General features: G+C 41.2%; 1 protein-coding gene across 2 annotated transcripts in view; it reads left to right on the top strand.

Moving 5' to 3' along the window:
- Positions 1-1,978: 1,978 nt before the first annotated feature.
- Positions 1,979-20,982, top strand: part of MBTPS1 (membrane bound transcription factor peptidase, site 1) — a 71,888-nt gene continuing 52,884 nt past the window's right edge. Inside the window, exons 1-3 of one of the 2 annotated variants that reach the window (XM_036750375.1) lie at positions 1,979-2,150; positions 14,906-15,342; positions 18,351-18,608. In XM_036750375.1, coding sequence (XP_036606270.1) covers positions 15,174-15,342; positions 18,351-18,608 — 427 coding nt within the window. In that variant the 5' untranslated portion in view covers positions 1,979-2,150; positions 14,906-15,173. Of the gene's footprint in view, positions 2,151-14,855; positions 15,343-18,350; positions 18,609-20,982 lie in introns of both variants that reach the window. The other variant, XM_036750374.1, reaches the window with a different exon arrangement.

Genomic DNA, 20,982 nt, shown 5'->3' with positions numbered 1-20,982 from the left:
GACCTGGGTTCCAATGTGCCCTCTTGACACTTAACTAGCTGGGTGACCCCCACCTCAAGCTATTTAACCTCTGTTTTTGCCTCAGTTTTTGTATCTGTAACAGGGATAATGATTGTGTGCCTGCCTTCCAGGCTTGTTGTGAAAATCAAACGAGATATTTGTAAAGTGCTTGTCAAGCACTCAATAAATGCTAGTTACTGTTTTTAACTGTGGTTGCAGGGAAAGAGGAAGAAAGAGGTTGCCCAATTTCTGCAGCCTGTGAATGAAAGTGAGGTACCCTAGAACCCTAAATCATCAACCTGCCCCCTCCCCCCAACCCTGTTCCTCACTTTGAAGTTACTGTCCTGTTCTCTCAATCTCCCCACCAGCCACAGTTCTGCTGGAGCCTCTTCTCAGGGAAGAAGAACCAGTGTAGAAATATGGTGATGCTTAAAAAACAAACCAACCCCAAATCTTGAACCCCCAAGCTGCCAAATTCAGACCCAGGAAGGGCTTCAGAAGATGTGCTGCTCTTGAAAAATAGAACATTTTGGTGGAGTAGAAAATAGTACTGGGCTTGGAAGTCAAAAACCTGGGTTTTAATCCCAGCCCCCTTTCTCATGGGCCACTTAACTGAGCTCATGTCCTAAGCCTCGGGTTTTCTTACCTATAAATGGGAATAAAGATCCTTTGTAATCAATCAGAAATCATTTATCAAGCCTTTCTGTTTTCGAAGCACCGTGCTAAGCACTGGGGGATACAAAAAAGAGTTTGTGAAAGACTGTCCCAGACTCCAAGGACCTTACAATCTTAACGGGGGAGACGAGAGCAAGTTATATGCAGGATAAATCGGATACAATTAAGAGGGAAGGCACTAGAATTAAGAGGGGTTAGAGAAGTCTTTCTGTAGAATGTGGGATTTTAGTTGGGACTTCAAAGGAAACCAGGGAGGACATCAGTCCTAAGCTGAGAAGGAAGAGCATTCCAGGCATGGGGGATGGCCAGAGAAAATTCCCAGAACCTAAAGATGGAATGTCTTGTTCATAGAACAGCCAAGCGGACAACGTCACCGTATCAAAGAATATAAATGTCTCGTAATTAGGTTTAAGAAGACTGGAAAAGTAGGAGTGGAGTAGGTTCTCAAGGGTTGTGCATAATTCACCAGTTGTGAGGTTTAAGGGAGTTAGAGCAGGGGAAAGGTTCCCGACCTTTTCTTTTCTATTTTGACTTAAATATTTCAGTATAAATGGCTTCCTTTGTAATCACATGTGTTTTATGCCTTTAAAAACATTATTGTGTGAATGGGTCCATAGGCTTCACCATTCGGCCTGAGGGGGTCAGAAATAAAGGTTGAGCTCAGCCAAAAAAAAAAAAAGTTGAAGAAGCTCTGGTCTAAGGGAATCACGTACTTGACTTACGCCAGAAGAGCTATGCAAATATTGGAAAATATAATACAATTAGGACTGGGAGAAGCTGTAACTTAATTCATCCTGCCACAATTTCCTGGGCTAACGATAATGGCTAGGATTGATACGGCGCTTTAAGGTTTGCAAAGCGCGCTTACGGGTTCTCATAGAAAGTATTGATTATTCAGGATGCGGTAGTTTTCAACTTTTGGATTCAAAATCGATTCATTCATTCAACAAAAAACCTTAATTAAGCTTCTACGTACTGTACGCAGAGCGCTGCATAATGAATGCACTGGCAAAAAAAAGTTCGGAGCAGACACCGTGTTCCGCTCTCCAGCACTCAGAGCCCGTCAGGGGCAAACGTCTACACCGCAGTCTGGCTGGCTGGGAGCCAGCCTGTGGGAGCTCCGCCCACCGCTTGGCTTTTGAATCCTTTGCTCCCGGACTGAAGCGCCAAACATCGCGAGATCTCGCCTTACTTCAGCGGCCTTGCAGGAGCCCTCGGCTCACGCACAAGACGGCGCACGCTGGGCGGAGCCAGACCGCGGCCGCTCGCGCTGCCGGCTGTCTCCCAGCCTCCCCGGCCGAGCAGTGCGTCTCGCGAGACTCGGTAGTAAACAGTTTCTCCCCACCCCCCACCCCCCCATGGAGGACGGAGGTGTGTGTGCAGTCGCCGCCACCGCCGCTGCCGCCGTTCCGTTACCCCGGGGTCGGGGGGACGGGGCTTAAAAGGGGCTGCTCCGCCGCCGGCCAGAGGAGCAGGTACGTCCGGCCTCCCTGGCCTCGGACCCCGGAGCCTGCAGCCCCCGCAGGCCTCCTGGCGGTGCCTCCGGGGCTCCAGCGGCTGAGGCCCGCGTGGTCCCGGCTGGAGCGGCCCGGGCCCGTGCTCGGGGGGAGGCCGGGGACCACCCCGCGCACAGTTGGGGTGGGCAGAGGCCGCCGTTGGGCAGAGCCAGGGGAGAGCCGGGGTGTGGAGGGGTGCCCCGGCAAGGCGGGGCGAGGAGAGGCTCCGGGCTTGGTCAGGGGCCAGCCGCCGACGAGGTCCAGCCGGCTGACCCGGGCGAGTGACCTGACCTCGGCGGCCTCAGCTTCCGCCTCCGTCAAATGGGATCATAACAGCGCCCACCTCCCAGCATGGCAGCCCTTCAGGGACCGCATGAGTGTTGGCCGACGTTGTTATTGTTGTACAACCTCCTCCGCCGCGTGACCCTGGGCAAGGCCCCCACTCCCTCCGCGCCCCAGTCTCCCCGCCCGGAAAATGGGCTAATCCCAGCCGTGTGGGGTGAGCCTGGCAGCGGGGTGCTCGCTTCACCTCCTTTTAGGCATCAGGAGGACCGTCGTTGGAACCCTGCCCCGCACTCGCCCTTGATGGGCAGGCCACGCAGCGGCTCTGTGCCTCAGTTTCCTCACCTGTAAGATAAGGACAATCGCAGCAATCCCTCTCTCATGGTCTTTGTTAGAATGGAGTGGGTTCAAAACGTGCCGTGCGTTTGTAGAACTCCGCCAGCGACAGATGAAATGCACGCTCTTGGTCGGTGTCGGGCTCCCCACTTTCACTGCCCCCCCCCTCCCCGGATCCCCGCTGTCCCATCTCTGCCTCGGTCCTCCTGCTAACTTCCAGCCCCGGGCGGATTTGTAGAAGAAGCCCCTGGGATGGGCAGCCTCCGAGCTTCTCTCCCGGCTGTCCTGTCCGGGGGCCCCGTTAGACCGGGCTCCTCTTTTCTGCTTTTGTGTCCCCGGCCTTAGCCCCATGCTGGGCACTTAGGGCTGTGGGCGCCCTGCATTGCCAGCCTGAGCCTGGGGGTATGGAGGTGTCCGGAGGGAGAGCCCTGAGGATGGGGCATTAGCCTTCTCCGTAGGTCTTTTAGTCTGTGGCGGCTGAAGTTGCTTTATCTCATACAATTAATTCCTATTTTGCAGAAGTTTGAGAGGGTCTGAGAAAGGTCACATGGCTTGGAAGTGTCAGGATTGAATCTTCATGTGTACATACACACATTAATTTCTCGCGTGCAGAACGCTGTACTGGGTTCTGGGGAGACAAAGTTTAGATAAGACACTGCACAAATCACTATAATTCATGATAAATGCATTAGAGAGGTGAAAGACAAAGTTCTCTTTGAGGCCTGCTGGGGGATGAGTAGGAATTATCTTTATGTCCCTTGCAACACCTAGTACAAAGTCTTGCACACAGTAGGGTCCTTTAATTAATCTTCGAAATTAATTGTCATGTCACCTCCCAGGCTCAGTCTGCTTCTGGTACTCTGGTATTCAGAAGTCAGGTCATAAATGTCCTGGAGACACGGTGATGGAGGCAATACCATGTATCTTCCTGAGCCCAATTCTCAGTTGTGAGTCCATGAGGTTCTTGAAAATCAGTCAGTAAATATTAAGCCCTGGCTAAGTGCCGGGAACTGTACTAAACTCAGGATACAAAAAGAGGCAAAAGACTGCCTCTCACCTGAAGGAGTTAATGGTCTAAAGGGGGAGACAACATGCAACATATATTTAAAGCAAGCTATTTGCAGGATAAATAGGAAGTAATTAACAGAGGGAAGGCACTGGAATTAAGATGAGTTGGGGAAGGTAGGATTTTAGTTGGGACTTAAAGGAAACTAGGAAGGTCAGAGATCAGAGAGGAGAGAAAGTGTTTCAGGTATGGGGGATGGCCAGAGAGAATATTCAGAGCAAAGAGGAGAGTCTTGCTTGTGGAACCACCTGGAAGCCATTGTCGTTGGATTGAAGAGGAGGTTGGGAGAGTAAGGCGTAGGAGGGGCCTGGGTTCCGAAGAGCCTTGAAAGCCAAGCAGAGCATTTTGTACTTGCTCCTGGAGTCAGTAGGGAGTCCCTGGAATTTATTGAATGGGGGACCTGCCTCAGTGGCTGAACTGAGAAGAGACTTGAGGCAGGCAGACCCACCCAGCAGCTATTGATGTAGTCCAGGTGTGAGGTGATGAGGGTCTGTACCAGGGTGGGGGCAGTGTCGGAGGAGAGAAGGGAGCATATTTAAGTGCTGTTGAAAAGGTGAAATTGACGGGTTGTGGCTTCAGATTGGATTGGGGGAAGAGGGGTTGGGGTGAGAGTGAGGAATTCAGGTGATGTTTACGTTGGGAATCCGAGGGACTGGGAGGATGGGGTTGCCCTCTACAATGATAGAGAAGGTAAGAGAAGGGAGGGGTTTGGGAGAAAGAATGAGTTCTGTTTTAGACAGGTTTGGTTTCAGATGTTTACTGCACATCCGGTAAAACAGTCTTTAGGCTAATAAAGGTGGACTAACAAGAACAACAAACTCTGGCCCTTGACCTTAGGGGAAAAAACAAAAGTGATAAGTCTGTAGGTGTGTTACCTGTCAGGTGGTAGTATCAGATTTTAAAGAGTTTTTTTAGTTGTACTCTGTTTATTATTATTTAACATAGCAACTGGCTTTTCTAAGTGAATAAAAGATTTTTTTAGTTCTTTGTTTTAAGTTTCAAATTCAGAATGAGAGCTTGGGATCTTAAAATCTAGTTGTCCTTCAACATGGGTTGTTAGGTTACTGTGCCTACATTTAACACCCTTTGAGTTTAATAAGGGCAGCTGAGAGATGAAGTGGGTAGAGTACCGGTCCTGGAGTCGGGAAGACTCATCTTCCTGAGTTCAAATCTGGCCTTAGACACTAGCTGTGGGATCCTGGTCAAGTTACTTTGCCTTGTTTGCCTCAGTTTCCTCATCTGTCAAATGAGCTGGAGAAGGAAGTGGCAGACGACTCCAGTATTTTTGCCAAGAAAGTCCCAAATGGGGTCGGGAAGAGTAAGACATGAGTGAAATAGCTGGACAGTAAGTTTGATAAACATTTTTTATATGCTTGCCTGGTTCAGGATGTTCTGTACTAAGAGAAAGGTACAAAGGCATAATACATCTGTTCTTCAAAGAGCTTGCAATTTAATGGGGAGACGAGACTGGTACACAAATAGCTATAATGCAGAATAGTATATGAGTATTAAAGGGGTAAAAATGTGAAAATTAGATTTGTTAAGATTCTCTTTATTAGGATTGGGCCTGTATCTTGCTTAATTTGTTAGGCTCCCTGAAGTTTCTTTCTACTTTCTACACAGTTTAAATAAATTAACATTTGCTTTTTTTTTAGATGTTTCTGTCTCTACATTCTACACAATCTAAATCAGTTAAACATTTGCTTTTATTTTAAATGACACTTCCAAACCACATTAATCTCAACATTGACAGTAATTGCTTGCTTTGGCCTGAAATTCCCATTAGTGTCCCCATTCCCATTAATGGGTGTGGGTTAGACAACAAAGGTGGAGAGGGGTGGTGTTTACAGAAGGGCCCAGTGAAAATGCCTGTTTCTTTACTGGGGATTATTTTATCCAGCTAAAACCAATTTTATTTGAGAGAGGCTGGAGGGTACTAGCTGGCTGTGCTGATCACTGAGCCTGAGAGCACATGCCTTGGATTGGCCATGAAGAAGAGGGCCAATGCTGAAATTAGTTTTATCTGCATAATAGGTTTGTCTAGGGCAGTGGTGTCAAACTCAATAAAGGTGGATCTCTGAGGACCATATAACTTAACCTCAAATTAACATTGTCTTGTTGTTCTGTATTTTTATTTATTTTGTTAAACATTTCCCAGTTACATTTTAATCTAGTTCAGGTGCAGTTTGACACTTCTGGTCTAGAGATTCTTGAATTGGGCTCTGCTGTGTACAAAAGGACTTAGGCCTCAATGCTTCATCCTGAAGGATTCATAATAATAGTGAGTGACAGTCCTTTCACTGCCTATTTTTTGTTTCAGGACAGAGCTAAAATCACTTGCCCAGGGTGTGTACATGAAAAGTGGGCTCAAACAGGTTTTCTGACTTCAGGTTTAGTTTTCTTTGCACTTTGCCATCCTACCATACAAGGAAGTAGTAATAAAGGTGCTGCGAATAGATTTTTGTCTGTGTGATCCAGGCTGTTTTCAGCATTCCACTTGAGTCTTTTGAGTTTCCCTAGGTTGTCTTCGATAATTTCCTTTTGCTCTTTAGCCTGGTATTAAGTGTTCCACAGTCTCAATCCAGCCTGTCCTTCCACTCCTATTTTACATTACTATCCCTTCTATCTTCTTCTCCTCCCCAACTCCTGCCCTTATGCCAGGAGACTTCAGCATGTCCATATGTATGCTCCTTCAGACTGTGGCCTTTGAATTCCTTGGTCTCCTGAATTCCCTGACTTTGTCCTACAGACAACCTTAACCATACACAGGAATAGTCACATGCTGTTTCTCTTAATCAGAAACTCTGACATTCCTGTATTTGACTAGAATCTCTTGACTCCATGCTCTACCTCTCCTAAACCTACGTAGAGGGCACAGTAGATAGAGGGCTGGGGCTAGAGTCTGGAATATTCATCTTCCTGAGTTCAAATTTGTCCTTAGACACTTACTAGCTGTGTGATCCTGGGCAAGTCACTTCACCGTGTTTGCTTCAGTTTCTTCATCTATAAAAGGAGCTGGAAAAGGAAATGGCACATCACTCCAGTTTCTTTTCCAAGAAAATCCCAGTGAGGTCATTAAGAGTCAGGTGTGACAGAAAATGACTGAATAACAACAACAAATGATCTTTGATGTTCAGATTGGACACATATGTCATTTCCACATGTTAGAATGTAAATAGTTTATCCTTGTTTTGTTTCTTATGATTGTTTACTCATCTTTGATTTTTTTGTTGTTGTTGTTGTTTCTCTTGACTCCTGTATTTACATGTAAGAGTTTCTACACAGCTCTGATCTTTTCATTGGGAATACTTGGAAGTTCTCTCTTTTTCATTTTTTTTAACTTGAGGATTATTTTTTTCCCCACTTGGGTAAGTTGTTTCTGTTTTAAGCCTCTAGCCTTTGCTTCTGGAATATTATATTATAAATTCTCCAGTCCATTATAGTACTGGCTGCTAAATCGTGTGTGAATCCCGGCCATGACTTCTTGGTACTTGAATTTTTTAATTCTGGCTGCTTGCAGCATTTTTTCTTTGATCTGGAAGTTCTGGATTTTGGCTGTGATATACCTGGGAGTTTTCATTTTGGCATTTCTTTCAGAAGGAGGTGACCAGAGGATTCTTTCTATTTCCACTTTGCCTTATGGTTCAAAAAGATCTGGGCAGTTTTCTTTTATGACTTCTTGAAATACATTGCCTAGGCTAAGTGGCACAGTGCCACTTAGTGCCAGAGCATTGTCCCTGGAGTCAGGAAGACCTGAGTTCAAATATGGCCTCAGTCATTTATTAGTTGTGTGACCCTGGGCAAGTCACTTCACCTCTGTTTGCCTCAGTTTCCTCATCTGTAACATGAGCATAATAATAGCACCTCCCTCCCAGGGTTGTTGTGAGGATCAAATGACATAATAATTATAAAGCACTTAGCACACTGTCTGGCATATAGTAATAAATGTATTATTATGGTTTTTTGTGTTTTATTTTTGGTCATTTTTTCAGGAGTCCAACAACTCTCCAGATTGTCTCTTTTTAATCTGTTTTTCCTGGTCAGTTACATTTTCATCTATTTTTTTCTCCAACCTTTTGAGTTTGTTTTATTATTTCTTGTTTTCTCATAGAATCACTGGCTTCTCTTTGGTCCATTAAATTTTCTGGGAGTTTGAAGCTTAGGCAAGGTTTTGTCCCTCTTAGCCAAGCTGTTAATTCCCTTTCCAAATTCTTTCTTTGTACTTTTTTCCTCTAGCACTCTCATTTAATTTATAGAAACATTTTAGAACTTTTTAAAAAGACCTTTGCTTCATCTCTTCCAGAAATTCTATTTTAACTTGTACCCAAGATTTATTTTTCTTTGAGGCTTTGCTGGTGATGTTTTGGAGTTCTCCTGGGTTTGTGTCTGGTGCATCCTGCTCTCTAGTGGAATTCTTTCTTAAGGTATTAAGCATTATGTTATTTCAGGATCTCAGGGATGGCTCAGGCTGTTTCAGTGCTCTCAGTGTGGTATAATCCAGGACAGTCTAAGCCCTTGAAGTTTGGGTTTTGGTCTGAACAACACATTTATGGGCTTGCCCATTTGACATTCCAGTAGACTACTGCTGGACTCAGTCACTATCTGGTCAGCTGGAAAGCTATATGAGTTACGTGTGATAGGCCTTATGGACTTCCCTTTGGTTTGGGATTCCTGCCCTGTTTATTACCCTACAGGCTTCAGACTGGTCTGGAAGTTGGAAGTGAGACCCTGATCTGCTCTGATCACAGCTGTTGCTGGCTTCTTTAACTTGCTCCTTGCTTAAAAATTCATATTATTCACCTTGGACTGTATTCCTCATTGCATGAGAAAATCCTTTTATTTCCCCCAGTTGATTTCCTATCTCACTCCCCACAGAAACTCTTCCAAATCTTCTCTCTTCAAGACTCCCACAAAGTTCCCCTCCTCCCTCTTAGCTGAGGACCATTAATTTTGCGGATCCCAGATTAAGAACCCCTGCCTTAGGTTACTGCAGTTGGCTTTCTAATTGGTCACCTTGCCCTCTGACCCTACTCCAGTCCAACCTTACGTAATGCTGCAAAAGTGATTTTCCTTCATTGTGGATCTTATTATCATGTCATTCCCTTATTCAGTAAACTTCAGTGGCTCCCTGTTGCCTGTAGGATCAAATACAAGATTGTTTTAGCTATTAAAGCTCTTCATAATTTGGCCCCAATTGGCCTCAATTTGTCGTTCAAGCCTTGTTATACATAATTCCCCTTTCTGCACTCTGACTGTGACCTCCTATCTGCCCTGGCTCTTGTCCTCCATGCCTGGAAAGCACTCTGTCCTTACCTTGGCCTCATAGAATTCTTCTCTTTTCTCAAGACAACTTAAACACTCTATTGAATGTATAATTCCCTTTTTCATAAGCTTTTTAATTGACTATTTTGCATTTATTTGTATTCGTATCTATTCTGTCTATACTTAGATATATATACTTATTATCTCCCCTCTTAGAATGGAAGTGTCTTGAGAGTTGGTATTGCTTCATTCTTTGTATTAGTTGGGTGAGGATCAGATGATCCTCTTAATTTTAGCCTATGAGTGAAATATCATATTTTAAGCATGTAATTTTTATGTGTGAATCTAGGTTTCCACAGTTTAAAAAAAAAACACATACCCAAAAAACCCCCAAACTTTCTGGCCTCTGCTTCTGAGTCTAAAGAAATAACTCAGTAAAATCTTCTAATCCACCATGAAGTAGGACATCTCATTGATGAGCATTTTGAAGGATATGCTACCCCCTACTTTGCTGAATTAGATTCTCAAATAATATTCTTAGAAGGGGAATTTTAAAGCACATTAATACTAAATTATGCTCAGAAGTTTGCACTCCTGTTTTCTTCTGTTGTACTAGCTATAAATGCTTTTTTTCATTTCTCTTGCAATTCTGTGGAAGATAAGACAAATGTTTGAGTGAATGGATGAATGAAAAAGGATTTATTAAGTCACTCTCCTATTAAACTTATGATACATTAATAATATATGTTTACGCACATAGCTGTACTAATGATATTTCAACTGTGATATAGGGAAATGAAACTTTTGACAAAGAGCTTAGACCTAATAGCACCCTGACCAGTTTTGGTGAACAAGAGATTTCATATTTGCGAACTCCTATTAAAAAGAACAGCTAAAAGTTTATGGCTTTCCAGGGAATTTTGCTTTGTTTTGGTAGTTATAAGCAGTTTTAGATACGTGTGGGACATAACCACAAAAGGAGTATAATTTCTGATAAAAGGTTCATTACAAGCTTTGTGATACACTGATGATTTGACATTTTGAAGCTATGTCCTATTCATGGTTATCATTTTCCTGTTAAATATGTGATTTTTAAAGTGATGTAATTTTATGTGATTAGTGGTTTTTTCCCTATTAAGATGTACCTCTAATTTTACGATGTTAGTCAGTAAAAAGACAAGATGTGTTTTCTAGAAGTTTGCTTTTCAGTTATTTGGTAGAGACCAATCTATTCTTTAAAGTATTAGTTACATACAACAATATTGATAGCAGCACTTTTTGTTAGAGCTAAGAACTGGAACTTAAAGGGGTCTCTGTGAATCAGGGCATAGCTGAATAAATTATGGTATATGAATGTAATGTGATATTATTACATCATAAGAGATGATATTGTTACATCATGAGGGATGGCTTCAGAAAAACTTGGGAAGACTTGTGGAAACTGATGCAGATTGAAGTAAGCAGAACCAAGAGAACAGTGTATACAATAACAACAACATTACAAAGTAAAACAACCAAAAGATTTCAGAACTCTGATTAATTTAGTGATTGGCCATAATTCTAGAGACTGTGGTTTAAGTATACTCTCCACCTTGGGACGGAGAGCGGAGGGACTTAAAATGCAGGACAAGACATACATTTTCAGACATGATAATGTAAAAATCTGTTTTGCTTGATGATGCATATCTGTTATCAGGACTTTATTAAGGAGGAGATAGATAGGATGGCCAGAAAAGAAGGTCATTGAAGGTTTTTTCCTTTCTTTTTTTTTTAAGTAATGCTCAGAAGAGAATAGAAGGAATGCTGGAAACAAATCATAGACAAGCAGAAAAGCTTTCAGAGTTATAGGTTGAATTTAATATACATTTAACTAGCAAGCACATTGTACATGAGGCCTGCAGTATGCAATACTTTTTTCTTCTACTGTGTGCACGGACAGGAACATTTTGTTTGGTGTAATGTTAAGTTTGAAATACAAAAATAGAAAAAAGCAAGCCAAAGAGACTTGAAAACAAAACTTAAAAACATGAGGCAAGCCCAGATTTTGAAGATAATCCCTGATTTTTCCCTACAGCAAGCATGTTACTGAAAAGCACAAGGAAGGTAACTTTGATCATTTGTTTTTCCTTATGTTAAATATTTCATGAATCTGAGATTTCATTTGTATGGTTTTATACTCCTCCCATCTAAACAGATTGGCAGCCCTCTTACACCTTCGTAAATGATCTTAATCAGAGATGTCAGTCTCTTGGGCAGCAAAACTCAGCAGGGAACTGGATTAAAATGTAGTTGGAAATGTTCAACAAAATGAAAATAGAATACAACATAATGTTAATTTGTGTTATCCTAAGACAGCATATGGCCTATTGGGATCTGTTTCTATGTGAGTTTGATACCACTGGACTTTTAATAACAATACTAAGAATAATCGCTACCATTTCCATCACTCTGTAAGATTTTTCAGAACACCTTAAATATGTGATCTCATTTGATCTTCACAACCTTGTGAAATACTGTTCTCATTTTACAAATGAGGAAACTAAGGCAGAAATGACTCGTCCCGTATTATCTAGCCAGTGAATGTGTGAGGCAAGAATGGACGCAGATTTTCCTGACTACAGGTCTAGCTCTTGATCCACAATGCCATCTAGCCGCTGTTAAGAAACTGTTGTTAGGGCTTCTTAACATTTTTTGGTGTCATGGACCCCTTTTGCAGATGGGTAAAACCTGTGGATCCACTCTCAGAGTAATGCTTTAAAATGCATAATACATAGGATTGGGAAGGAAACTGATCATATACAGGTTAAGAACCCCTGAGCCACCGTGTCTGAAAACATTAACAAACTGGTGGCCATCGTTTTAGTCATCCATTCACACTTTGTGAACCTATCTGGGCTCTTCCTTGATCTGTTCTTAGGTCCATACTTGAAGTCTTTCCAGCTCGGTCAGCTCTGTCAGAGCTTGTGCTTTTCTAGACCTCAGCGTCATCTCCACATCAGAGGAGACCTCAGTGTCTCTGGACATCACTCTGTGCTGTATGGGGAGCTGCTGTGTAGTTTGTATGGTCCTTCCTTTTTTTTTAATCAGTAGATAGCACTTCCACATTTGATAAGGTGAAAACTGACAGGGCTGACTTGAAGAATGAGGTAAGTGAGACAGATGAATTGAGCAATTAGCCTATCTAGGGGGCGAAAAGTGAAATATCTGTGCTTTGGGACCACGTGGACTGGTGAAATTCAAGGCAGAATAGGTGTACCTTTATATTTTGTCATTTTTAATGCACTTTATTATCCTGTGACAAAATAGTGAGTCAGTATCACCTTCCTTAGATCATAGGTTTGTGGACAGTTAATTGTGTATTGTTTCCTTGCCTCTTTGGCATAAAGAGGACTATACCAGGGATCTAGTTTGTAGAATTTATTTATTTATTTATTTTTACCATCTTACAGAGTTACTTATTTCCAGTTCTTTGCACATTCCTTGGTGCATAGTAGGCAATTAATAAAGGTTTACTGATTGATTGATTTCTAATTGATGACCCATATTTGATGACTTCCTCAAAATAAGTTTCTTAGATCTCGACCTCCCCCATTGTACAATTTTTTTTTCCCTCAAAGGGTATCCAATTCTTGTCTCTCCATGTTCTTATTTTGGCGTTGGGTAACCACAAAAACATAAGTTCCTATTCTCATCTCCCAATAATTATGGGCACTGACATCATTTGATACCCCAGCACAAGCAACAGACACTTCAAAGGATTGGTTCCTTAGACACAAACAAGACTTCAGTGAAACTCCCTAGACTATTACCGGGTTCAGCCAATCTGAGCAAAACAGGAAAATACTTCCTGGTGCTTAATGTTTCCAAAAGGAACCACAGGTTCTTTATGTTTTTAGTTAATCTCTTCACATTTAGGAATCAGAAACCCACAGAAGTGCTTTTCTGTTACTTTAGAGGCAATCTTAGGACAAGCAAGGGGTTTAGCAGATAGGGATCATGTGATGTAGAAGACTGCTATCTCAAGTGCCTTTCCTGCCTATACAAATAAGGTTTTTCTCCCCTTAATTTCTTACTTAAGAATGTTCTTTCTTTCTTTAAATACTTTATCCTGTATTTCCTCCGAATGCCCTTTGCTTAGTTCTCATTGTTCTGGACCCCTCTGCAGCCTTTGATACCATGTACACCAGAGGTGTCAAACCCAGGTCATATTGGCAGACCACCAGACTCCTGTTGCTGCCCAAGCCAGATTAAGATATAATTCTTGGGAATCTACAAATAAAAACACTTCTCTTAGAGACAGTTTTAGTTTGAGCCTACAAGTCTCTTTTATAGTTTCCACTTAAAAATACAACATTATAAAATATTTTAAACAGTACATTTATTCACGTGTGTGTTTTTACATCAGTCCATTCTTGATTTTACCACATTTCTTCTTTAATTGAACCCAAATGGCCCTGTGTGACAGTGCAAATGACTTTCTGCACCCATGTTTTGGCAGAGAAGAACAAAGTATATTTCTTCATCTTAAGCAACAAATTTAAATATATTTGTATGCTCCTTATGAGCATTCTTTGAATTTGTATTCCCAGCACCTAGCCCAGTACCTGGCAACAGTAGGGTTTGATTGACAAATTGAGACTGGTTTGCCTACCGTGTAGGCCCTACACCTTCATTGACCTAATCTATCCAACATGGCTTGTACGGCTGCTTGAAATTTCCTTGTGCTTGAAGCTTAATGTAATTAGAAATCCTCCCAAGCTCTTGCCTGTCCACTTTCTACCTTAAAGACTTAGCTCAGGTACCATTGCAATCTTACCCATTTCCCCAGCCAGAATTAATCCTTCCTCTGAACTGGATCTTGTACCTCTTTTGTTTTACTTTTGGACCACATCTTTTATTATATTTGTTTATCTACTTATTTTGCAGTTACAGAATATTAGGTCTTTTAGGCACCTTCACTCCCCTCCTAGACTGTGAATTTCATGAGGTAAGAATTGCCTTTTTCTTTCTTCTGCCTTTCCTACAGTGTTCTTTGCATAACCGATGACACACACACACACACACACACACACACTCATATTGAATGAGTGAAAGAAAAAGAAATTTTCTGTAAATGAAACTGGGTAAGGGCAAAAGGAATAAAAAAAAAGAGTAAAACATCTCTAAAGAAAGTATATAACTGAGCATATTCCAGTTTCTGAGGAATCTTTATTTTTTAAATTTTTTTTCCCCTGAACACAATTTAGGGAATTTTACCAGGCATTCCTGGGAGATGACTGTACTTTTTAGGAAAAGCAGTGCCCATTGGCAGACCTCAGAACATTGGTAACACAAAAATGTCATAGGTTGTGGAGGGGGAGAGAACAGTGTGAGGTTGCAGATTGTAAGAAGCAACCATCTCAAGAATCACTGTTTCCTGGCTGTTCTTTTGAGTATTTGGTTGACTTGCAACCTGGGACATCTCTGTTTGAATGATTGAGGCAGGAAGCAGTCATGGTGTATTTGGTGTAAAGACCGTGCGCCGCACGGGGCAGGGGCACAAAGGAGTCTCCATTCTTCTCTGGTTCTGCTGCCTAGCAGTGAGTCCTTGGGCAAGTTCCTTCATCTCTCAGTTTCCCTTTTCTTCTGTGTAAGATGGAGTTCAGCACTACACGATTTCTAAGGTCCATCTCTGGTTTATATCTAGATTGATGTCGGAGATATTAGTAAAGTATGTGTGCTTTGTTTTCGTCTTGTAGGTTAGCTTTCGAGCCTGTTGATAATTCCTTTTTGGACTTTGCTTCCTCAGTACAAATGGAACTCAGGACTCAGTTGTCACAGCCAGAGTGAGTGAAGCCTGCATCGAAGATGGAGAAGAAGAGAAGAAAGAAATGAATGCCTTTTTTCAGGCTCAACCCCAAAAGACCATGGAATTTAACTTTTACTTGTGTTGGACAAGACTGTAAAAGACAGCTGACCAGCAATGTTTCAACTTTTGGCTGAAACAAAAATGAACTAATAGACCAGAAGGAAAAAACGTGATTTGAATTTACGGCATTTTGAGACCACATTCTCTCATGACCATGAAGTTTGTAAACATCTGGCTGCTTTTAAGTGTGGTTTTACTCTGTGGCAAGAGGCAGTGGGCAGGCAGGCTGGAAAACTCGTCCCATGAGAGCCCTCTCTGCTCTGGCTGCTCCCCTCTTTCTTTGAAGGTGGAGTTCTCTTCAACAGTCGTGGAACACGGTAATGATAGTATTTTTTTGGTTTGAAAATACGATTTATTGATGTTTTGTCTTTATATTACCTGGATTTTCCAGTGGACTCCTCAGAGAGAGCCCCCTCTTATAAAATTAAAAAAAAAAAGGGAAACAGAACAAAGAAATGGACAGAGGCTCCATCCCCTGTTGGGGGACACCCCTATAGCACAGCCCGCATCTCCTCACAGACACAGGCACAGAGGCCTCCTCGAATTGCTCCTCTTGGTCATGGGTCACTTCACAACATCCCATTTCACTTGCTGCTCCTTCTGTTTATATTGCTGTCCTTATATTGCTTTCCTACTTCTGCTTGCTTCCCCCACCATCCATTCTCACAGAATTCTGCTTCCCTGAACTCCTCATAGGCTCTGTTTCTTATAGCACGTTAATGTCCTATTGTGTTCATTACTTGTCCGTTCCCCTACTGATGGGTGAATGAATGGTATCATTTTGACTAAACATTTGAACTATGATTTTTTCTTGCCAGCAAACATTGCTGTTTACTTTAGTATTAAGTCTTACCACTTAAACAGATTTTAGATGGGTTATGTGTATGGCACTTTGATATAAAATAAGCTTAAGTCTTTTATTTTTCCAGTATGGTTAGCTCATCTTAAACAAGGAAACTCAAATTCTTTATTATTTATCTGAACGTTGATCCCCTGGAAGGTTCCTTTTTTACAAGATTAATATTTGTATATTGATATTAAGAAGACCAGAATGCAGGCTAGAGAAATGAACAGAAGCCTGGCCCTGGAAGTCAAACTTATTTGTAATCCTTGTTCTGTCACTAACTGTGAGATCTTGGGCAAGACACTTTGTCTCTGAGAAATGTCAAATCAGGGCATAGGATTAGGTGATCTCTGAAGTTCCTTCCCAGCTTTAACATTATGTTCTGTTCACTAGCTCTGAAATTTTGGGTTTCCATTCTGCATAATCTGAGTAGAGATTTGCCACTATTTTTATTTTTTATTTTTAATAAATTTATTTATTTTTAGATTTCAACATCGACTTCCATAAGTTTTAAATTTTCTCCCCCTTCCTCCCCACCCCCTCCCCAAGACGGCATGCAATCCAATATAAGCTTTACATATACATTCCTATTAAACATTTTTACATTAGTCATGTTGTATAGAAGAATTAGAACAAATGGGAGGAACCATGAGAAAGAAAAACATAAAACAAAAAAACAAAATAGTCTGCTTTGATCTGTATTCAGTCTCCATATTTCTTTTTCTGGATGTGGATGACATTTTTCCTCATGAGTCTTTTGGAATTGTTTTAGGTCTTTGCATTGCTGAGAAGAACTAAGTCTGTCAGTCAGTCATCACACATTGTGGCTGTTACTATGTACAATTTTCTCCTGGTTCTGCTCACTTCACTCAGAATCAGTTCATATAAGTCTTTCCAGGTTTTTCTGAAGTCTCCCTGCTCATCATTTACATTCATATACCACAACTTGTTCAGCCATTACCCAGTTGATGGGCATCCCCTCAATTTCCAGCTCTTGGCCACCACAAAAAGAGCTGCTATAAATATTTTTGTACATGTGGGTCCTTTTCCCATTTTTATGATTGCTTTGGGATACAGCCCTAGAAGTGATATTGCTGGATCAAAAGGTATGCGCACTTTTATAGCCCTTTAGGCATAGTTCCAAATTGTTCTCCAGAATGATTGGATCAATTCACAACTCCACCAACAATGAATTAGTGTTCCAGTTTTCCCACATCTCCAACAATGATCATTTTTCTATGTTTTGTCATGTTAGCCAAACAGATAGGTGAGATGTGGTACCTCAAGAGTTGTTTTGATTTGCATTTCTCTAATCAGTAGTAATTTAGAGCATTTTTTCATATGACTATAGATAGTTTTAATGTCTTTCTCTGAAAACTTCATATCCTTTGACCATTTATCAATTGACTTCTATTATAAATTTGACTCAGTTCTCTATATATTTTAGAAATGAAGCCTTTATCAGAGATAACTAGTTGTAAAAATTCTTTCCCAGTTTTCTGCTGAATCTTGGTTGCATTGGCTTTGTACAAAAACTTTTCAATTTAATGTAATCAAAACTATCCATTTTGCATTTCATAATGTTCTGTATTTCTTGTTTGGTCATAAATTCCTCCATTCTCCATGAATCTGACAGATAAACTATTCCTTGCTCCCTTAATTTGTTTATAGTATCAGCCTTTTTATCTAAATCGTGTACCCATTTGGAGTTTATTTTGGTATAAGGTGTTAAACATTGGCCTATGCCCAGTTTCTGCCATACTATTTTCCAGTTTTCGCAGCAGTTTTTGTCAGATAGCGAGTTCTCATCCCAGAAGCTGGGGTCTTTGGGTTTATCAAACAGAAGATTACTATAATCATTGACTACTGTTTCCTGTGTACCCAGCCTATTCCATTGAACCTACCCCTCTGTTTCTTAGCCAGTACCAAGTAGTTTTGATGATTGCTGCTTTATGATACAATTTGAGATCTGGTATGGCTATGCCACCTTCCCTAGCAGTTCTTTTCATTAATTCCCTTGATACTCTGGACCTTTCGTTCTTCTAGATGGATTTTGTTCCTGTTTTTTCTAGCTCTATAAAATAATTTCTCGGTAGTTTGATTGGTATGGCACTGAACAAGTAAATTAATTTAGGTGTGCCTAATTTTTGGAACTATCTTCTCAGGACGTTTACACATGCGTGCACGCACGTGCGCCGCCTCCCCCCCCCCCCCATTTTAAATGAAAAGGTCTATATGTTCTGTGTGAGTTGTTGCACCAGCCAAAACAGTTTTAATTGGAGCTTTACCAACCATTGCTTGGTGTGTAAAAGTTAGATTTACGTTGTTGCTCTTGGGTTTGGGGATACAAATGATTGCTTTAGAGTGGGATCTTTTGATACTAAGGCATAAAAATGAATGGTTGGATTCTATAAAATATGCTGTGCATTTGATATAAAATGCATTTGAAATGCTTATTTTGTTTGTGGTGGTTGCTTTCAGAGTATATTGTGGCATTCAATGGATACTTTACAGCCAAGGCTAGAAATAAGTTTATTTCGAGTGCACTGAAAAGCAGTGAAATAGAAAATTGGAGGATTATACCTCGGAACAATCCATCCAGTGACTACCCCAGTGACTTTGAAGTGATACAGATAAAAGAAAAACAGAAAACAGGAGTGCTGACTCTAGAAGATCACCCCAACATCAAGAGAGTGACTCCCCAGCGCAGAGTGTTTCGTTCTCTCAAGTACACTGAACGTGAGTGTGAATGGTGTATGCTGTTATCTCTTTAAGCTTTACTGGGACCTGGAGAAGTAGGGAAGGCATTAGTATTCATAGACATACAGATTGGCCTGCTGAGGAAAGCCAAAGGGATTGTTTTATTTCTGTAGATACTTAACATTATGCCTCCGCAGAAATCTTACGGGTCATAGGACTTGTAGCATCAATATGACACCATCAGATCCATTGGACCAAGGTCCAGATCCCTTGAGTACATAGCCTTACTACGTGTGGAAAGGCCTGTCACCATCACCAACTGGTGAATGTTTTTTGCTAAAAAGTCCAAGCCATGAGCACCATCTGCTTAGGTGTGGAGATTGTTCTGATTTAGATAGGTGGGAAGGAATCGCCACAGAAAAATGGATCCTTGACATGTCAAAGAGGAGTGACTTTGGCTTTAGATCCTAGGGTATGACTCCATTCTTTGAGACAAGTCCTTTGGAGTTCTTGCTTCAGCTATTACCTGTTTATTTTTCGTTCTTTATAAAGCGCTGTCTGAAGAACATTCTTGCCTTGGATTTCCCTTTCCCTCTCCAGGATTGGAGGATCCTGCATAAGTCTGCCTTCCCCAGGGATGGTCAAGTAACCTGTGTACACCTATGCAGGGTGTGGATGGACAGGAGAGTGTGGTAGAGGGGGAAGGGCCTTGTCTTGGTGTCCAGAGAGACCTGGCCTCCCATCCTGCCTCTCAGATACTGAGGCTCTTAGGCAGATCCCTGACCTTCTCCTGGACGTTTCTTCCTCTGTGTAATGAGAGGGCCAGTTCCTATAGTTCTTCATAGAGTTGTTGTGAAGCACCTTAAGTGAGATCACTACCTAAGGGACATTTGCAACCCTCAAAGAGAGATGCATTTGTTGCATATTAAGATTATCTTTAATGTTAGCCCTTTATTTTCAGTATTGTGAGCTTATTACCTCTTGTAGACAAAGTAAACTTGACATGTTTAGATTTTGTCCTGAAGTTATAATTTTCATATTTTAAAAATACCTTTCTTGAGGGGAAATAGAAGATATTAATCACAGTAACCCAAGAAGGTGGATTGCTAGTTTTATTGGCCCTTCTTCCTAACTCTCAGGTTTTTCCATAATTTATGAGAAGAATGAAAGAAAAAGCTCATAGAATCCTATGCCTTTACTTTGCTCATCAAATATTAGACTTAATGTCTTCTGAAATTTTTTGGTACTTCTTAAACAGATGCAGGGAATAAGGTTCAGATAACTTGCTTACTAACAGCAGGGCAGCAGTAAGCCTGTGGCTGTCATAGGGAATGAGTGCAGGGGCAAAAACCAGGTTTGGGAGGCTCGGGGCCAATCACTTAACATCTTTTGGGACCTCTGTTTCCTCAGCCGTGAAACAAGTACATTGGACTAAATGATCTTTAAGAACCCTTTCAGCTTGAACAGTCTGATTTTCTCAATCAATTTTTATAGAACACAGGTCTCAAACTTCTTCAGGGCCCTTGCGGTCTCACTGTCTGATTTTCATTAATTTTTAAAAGAACAATTAAAAAAAATCAAAACATAACTAGAACTACATAATTAGATACATTAGCTTTCTGTCTTCACAAATTAAAGTTACCCGGAATGTTTTTGTTTTTAATAGGAGTCTTAATTTTAGCACCAGGGATCAACATGGGAGGTTTTGTGCAGTAAAATCTTGGCTTATCTATGTAAATAATTATTCACATAATGAAAATTGACATGAGTATGTATCATTTTTTTCATTGTTAGCTCACCTTAATTGGCTGAGACTGGAAAGAGCTGAAATAAAATTATAGTAATTAACTTTAGAAATGGAACACCTGTAATTATTCTCATTTTTCTAGATTTTTCAACTGATCTGAATTTTTTATTTGCTCACATTTTAACTTTTAAAACTTGAGAAACTGGAAACCACTGTGGTATTAATTAGCTACATGCTATGTAGATAGGATTGTAGAAGACAATGGGCATTAAGAAGATGGGCATGATTTTATTTTTTTAAAATTTCTACAAGTGGGTTGTTTAGGATTTTTTTTTAAATGAGATAACGTAGAAATAGGTTCTTCCTTCTCATTCTGGCAAGGTAGAAATAGTCTGTCAAGCATTTGTTAAGCGCTTACTCATTGCTAGACATTACATAAAGAGAGGCAGAAACCAGACCTTGCCTTTCTCATGGGAGATGTAACAAGATACATGCAGAGATGGAGGTGAGCTGAGAAGAGGAGAAGGCACTGAGGAGCAGCAGCCAGGCCAGGCCTGGAAATTACACAGTATAGGTATGTCAGAGGCTGATGGAGGTGATGAGGGGAAGGTGACAGACCTGAAGCCAAAAGGCCTGCATTTGAGTCTTGCTCTTCCACCAGCCATG

The sequence above is a fragment of the Trichosurus vulpecula genome, chromosome 3, assembly GCF_011100635.1.
Source record: "Trichosurus vulpecula isolate mTriVul1 chromosome 3, mTriVul1.pri, whole genome shotgun sequence".
NCBI classification, from domain to species: Eukaryota; Metazoa; Chordata; class Mammalia; order Diprotodontia; family Phalangeridae; genus Trichosurus; species Trichosurus vulpecula.
This window is presented reverse-complemented; position numbering and strand designations above follow the sequence as displayed.